This window comes from Phytophthora sojae, assembly GCF_000149755.1.
Source record: "Phytophthora sojae unplaced genomic scaffold PHYSOscaffold_70, whole genome shotgun sequence".
NCBI lineage: Eukaryota > Oomycota > Peronosporomycetes > Peronosporales > Peronosporaceae > Phytophthora > Phytophthora sojae.
Window position 1 is genome coordinate 1 of NW_009258184.1, and position 4,619 is coordinate 4,619.

The window sequence follows — 4,619 nt, forward strand, 5'->3', positions numbered from 1 at the left end:
TTCGCGCCGGCGTCATCGGACCACCTGAGGTCTCCCGAAGAACTCCTTCTGATCCGTAGATCCTTGCTGCCAGTCTCTCGATCGCCGATCTCCCACGCCTCCAGTCGATCGGCCCAGCCGCCTTTCTCGGAGAACAATTCTTATTCAGCACTTCTCCACACCTACCCAAGACAAGCCCATGCCGAGACTTGCAGGCATGCACCAAAAGGTATGGGTCTGTGAGCGTCTAATACACGAGCGGCGCTATGGTCACATTACTGGTTATGATAATGCGCGGTCCACCTCCCGCTAATTTTCAGAAATTTGCATTAGGTTGAAGCGCTAAAATGTGGTGCTCATGTTGCACTTTCAAACGTAAAACCACGCGTGACACCCAATCGAGGCGCGAACGCGTTCGCGCGCGAGAATCGACCTACCACGCACGAAATCCGCAAAGCAATTTGATTGGCCGAAACCAAGTCGGCGGGATCTCGAAAGGTCGCCACGGTCGTATGGCTTGAAACGGCACTTTCCCCCGAGGTTTTTCTTATCCCTGCAAAATCGGGATAACGGTCGCCGGTGGGTTAAGCTGTCCAGAATCAGTAGTTTGCATCCGTCGACTGACGGCTTCCAAACCTATAGTGAAACCAAGTCAAATTAGTAAATGTCAACACACGTAGCATACCAAAACACGTACCCTTTCGATCCAGTCCAGCATGACCGTGGCGTCGCAGTACGCGTTCGTCTGCACGGTATGCTCGACGGACGCCGCTCCAAAAGCAGGGTTGAACACCTCTTGGGATACGGGTCCGCCGGGCACACCTGCAAAAACAACAAACGGAGGCAGCTCCTCGCCCGTGGCCGACGCAGCAAGGAACACGGACACTCGGAAGCCGTTTATCGCGCTTCCTACCGGTACGTTCAAAATGTTAGCAAAGCGTCATAACGTACTGAAAATGACATCCTTACCTTGCACGACGTCGACCGTTTGAGCGCCCACAAAGTCAACCGTCCGGTGGAGTGAAGCGCTGCGGCTACGGCTTCTGTGAAGCCACAATACGAACGTAATTATGCCATACGAGTACACCTCTCTCAACTTCGTGCTCAACGTTGCCTTATCTCTTCGATGAGTTCGTCCACTGTGTCTGCTCACTAAGTACGGCCCAACACCACTAAGTTCGTTTCCATCCGCTGTCCAACAAATTCGTACTACATATGAAGTTGCATACTAAGTATTTCTATATAATGAAGCATTGCCTAGTCCTCTTCACTTTGAAGGAGTCGTATTAGAAGTTACTTGTCTCTGTTACGCTAAACTTTCCTGAGCTTATCTTAAAAAATATTCACTCAGATCACCAGACATTTGTTGAGGGGTTCTGTGGTACTATTGGCTCAATGTTCTCTGAAATTTATTTCAGAGTTAAGGGACGATTGGAATCATTCACTGACCTGATTAATGGCTTAGCGCATTCCTGACCAAGTCGATCCATCAACTTTCATCGATAAACGAGGTTTGTTTTTTACAAATATCATGCCAAACTGCAGTACAGTGGAGTAAAAGAATACACATACCCCGCGTAAGGTGATATTTTAGGTGAATGTTACCTGTGGCGGCAGGTTGTGTGGAGCCCCCCCAAATAGCTACATTCGAGCGAGCTAAGTCGAAAATTTGCGTTTGCCGATCAGAATTTAACGATAGAAAAAATAGATTACCGAGGTGGCTGCCTCTACTGTACAGTAATGTGCGTCAATAGGGACCTCTGATATGAATAGGAGTGTAAAGGCTATTAAGGCGAACAAGTGGAAAAAGAAATAACAATGTATTGATTTAGTCAAGAATAAATGACACACTGCTTTTACTAATGAGCGTGGAGTGCAACCAGCACTTCTGAATCGTAGAAGCTGACACATTATCCCACGCAGACTCGCACCACTTCATGGCAGTTAGTAAGTCGACTGTATGTCTAGGGATGCCCAACTTCTTGGCTAGCACCGTAGCATAGAAGACGATCATTGCACCGCTGAGGCAAATGCCCTCCGCCTCTGCAAGCATGATGAACTCGACGATGTTTTGATCGATCTGTAGCTGGAATGGAGACGGCTTGTTCTTGAGCTGAGCACTTTCGTGAGGCTGGCGCAACAGCGCGATACGCCCCGAGATGATGCGGCCGATGGTGGCTTTCCCAGGGGGCCTTTGCGGACCGAACTCGACTTTGGCCCAAAAGGCCAGGTCTTCATACTTGACAGCGGGGGAGCTCTCAGCCTTCTTGATCAGAAGCAGCTTCTGCTGCTGGGTGAGGCGAGTTCTAGTCTTGGAGGAGGAGCTCATGAGGTGGGTGGATGGGTAGGGCGCTGGTGTTGTGGCAGATTCCGTTGTGCTTGGAGGAGGGAAGGAGTTATGTTCGCGCCCGAATTCAAATGGTAACTTCAATCACTGATTGGCTAGATCTGACCTCACTAGCCAATCACGTAGTCGCGCTCGTTGCGAAACCAGCCAATAGCGCCAGGATCCTGTCGAAAGTTAACTTAAATCAATGTTAGTTGTGTTCTTGACTGACAGCTGTATATAATGTATGTAAGGATATTAGTCGCACATTACTGTAAACATCAATCGTGCAGAGTCATTTGATAGATAATGTATGACTTCAGCTATAAAAGCACTCATTGTTCTCTCATTGACCACTAAACCAAGCAACAGGCTTAGTCCAATCTACCTGCAACATGGAGATGCCGCTACACGCGATTAATACAAATGCAGCAGGTCCCTACCGTACTAACTAACTAGTTATAACACTCGATCCGTAAGTCCAACACTGCGTACTAACCGGCTGGCTATCAGATACGACACTGAACGTGCCGTAGCTACCGGTGCGGCTGATCAGTGGTGGTGTTGGTCAGGAGCAGCCCGTGATCTCACGCATTGAAATACACGTCAATGGTGCGGACAAGCGCAAATATAAATGCAGTAGCTACGAGAATAAATGTGTGACCGCCAGCGACACTGTGCAAGTTGCCGCAGTTTTTTACCCGCCGCAGTGGTTGACGGGGAGGCAGACTGTCCAGCGGACAAGTCGCTCTGGACACGCCACTGACGCCGGACACGTATGCGGAGTGGTAAGTCTCGACATACATTCACGGTGAACTGCTCAAAGAAGCGTCGTAGTGCCCCGTGCACGCGGTGGCACTACAAAATGATGTGGTGGGCTTCTTTCATGGATACAAAGGAATTCCACGTGCAGGGGCGCGTGCCGGAGCAGTACTTGCCCGTCATGGCGTACTAAGTGGGAGCCTGTGGGGAACAAGTTTCTCACTCCCATCGCCATCATGCACTCACAATATTGCTGCTTTTGTCGCCCTTTATCATCTGCTCAGCGCTGCAGACACACGTGGACTCAGAGGCATCCATGTCGCTGGGGACAACGAGCTGATCCTGCGAGTACTTAAAACTCGAGCGCCACCAAAAGCAAGACGACTACAAATGTGGTTTCTTAAGTGCAGACGTACCGCGGACAGAGTGCGAGTCGCGTCATGGACACTCTTGAGCAAGTCGGGGAACGCTGCAGCGCGCACCCTGGCCTTGACAGTAACGGAGGAAGAGCTGACGCACGACCTCGAAACAGAGGCAATTCAGGCAAGATTCCCACATATCGACACACTAGTGTCGCGATGTATGCTTGAGTGGGCTAACACGCACACAGATGCAACAGAGGCACTAATAGATCAACGCCTACAAGGGAATAGTGGAGAGGAAGCGGCCGAGTGTTAAACCACGGAAGTAGGGTTGTTAGGACTCAATCCTCGTTAGGAGAAGTTGTCCAATATACCTCATCATCTCAAAAGTGCCCAGCGGAGGGATGCCGTACGATGAGTCCATTTCAGCTCATGACGGTACCAGTGATTTTCCCGAGGAGACCTCTGAGGATTGCGAGTCGCAATTTGCGACAGCTGAGGGTGCGAACATGTTCTCCTCCTTCTCGTTTCGTTAGTTGGTAGCTCTCTATCTTCGTTAGCACTGTGAGTACGTGGTAGTTGCTTGTGTAGCTTATTCCTGAGCGACAATAGCGGCATTGGCGCTGACAACAAGCGCCCCCAGGAGCAGGTAAACTGTCTGCATGTTGAATTGTGTAATCCGGCGTGTTTCCACTCTGAGAAGTGCTGTGAAGAGGATAGTATGTCCATTGTGATCAAGCTGGACAAGGTCATGGAGAGGAACCCGAATTTCGTGGAGAAGCTGAGCGTGGATCTTGCAGCGATTGAAAAATTGGATAAGAACGCTGAAATTGCTGAAGTGTCGAGGAGAAGAACATTTCAACCTAACGTGCATCCCTTTCCTCTTTTGCCTCACCAATTTTTTTTTGAAAACCTGAAATTTCAGAGCTTCTTCGGGCCGGAGGCACACCCCACAATAATGCGCAATTAATCAATGAAAACAACGTCTCTCAACATTGAAAATAGGGTGGTGCTACAATCATAACATTGCTGTAAAGCGCAACGAGCTGAGCGGTACGCGGTTAAATCAATTTAAAGCAAAAATAAAAGCTAAATACGCTGAAAGAAATATGCTTAGTCTGATTCGATAGATAAAGTATTGAATAGCCACGATAGCTAGATGATATATTAGACTGCATTCATCCAACTTA

At 49.0% G+C, this 4,619-nt stretch overlaps 2 protein-coding genes across 2 annotated transcripts; one reads left to right on the top strand and one right to left on the bottom strand.

Moving 5' to 3' along the window:
• Positions 1–1,807: 1,807 nt before the first annotated feature.
• On the bottom strand, positions 1,808–2,308 carry PHYSODRAFT_536686 (hypothetical protein; the record flags this gene model as incomplete). Its single annotated transcript, XM_009541941.1, has 2 exons — positions 1,808–2,000; positions 2,040–2,308. The coding sequence occupies 2 exons, from the start codon at positions 2,306–2,308 to the stop codon at positions 1,808–1,810; spliced, it is 462 nt and encodes a 153-aa protein (XP_009540236.1).
• A 1,071-nt stretch (positions 2,309–3,379) lies between these two features.
• PHYSODRAFT_379776 (hypothetical protein) lies at positions 3,380–3,556 on the top strand (the record flags this gene model as incomplete). The annotated part of the gene is made up of 1 exon (XM_009541942.1): positions 3,380–3,556. A coding segment is annotated over one exon (177 nt), but the record flags the coding sequence as incomplete, so codon positions are not given.
• Between the last annotated feature and the right edge of the window lie 1,063 nt (positions 3,557–4,619).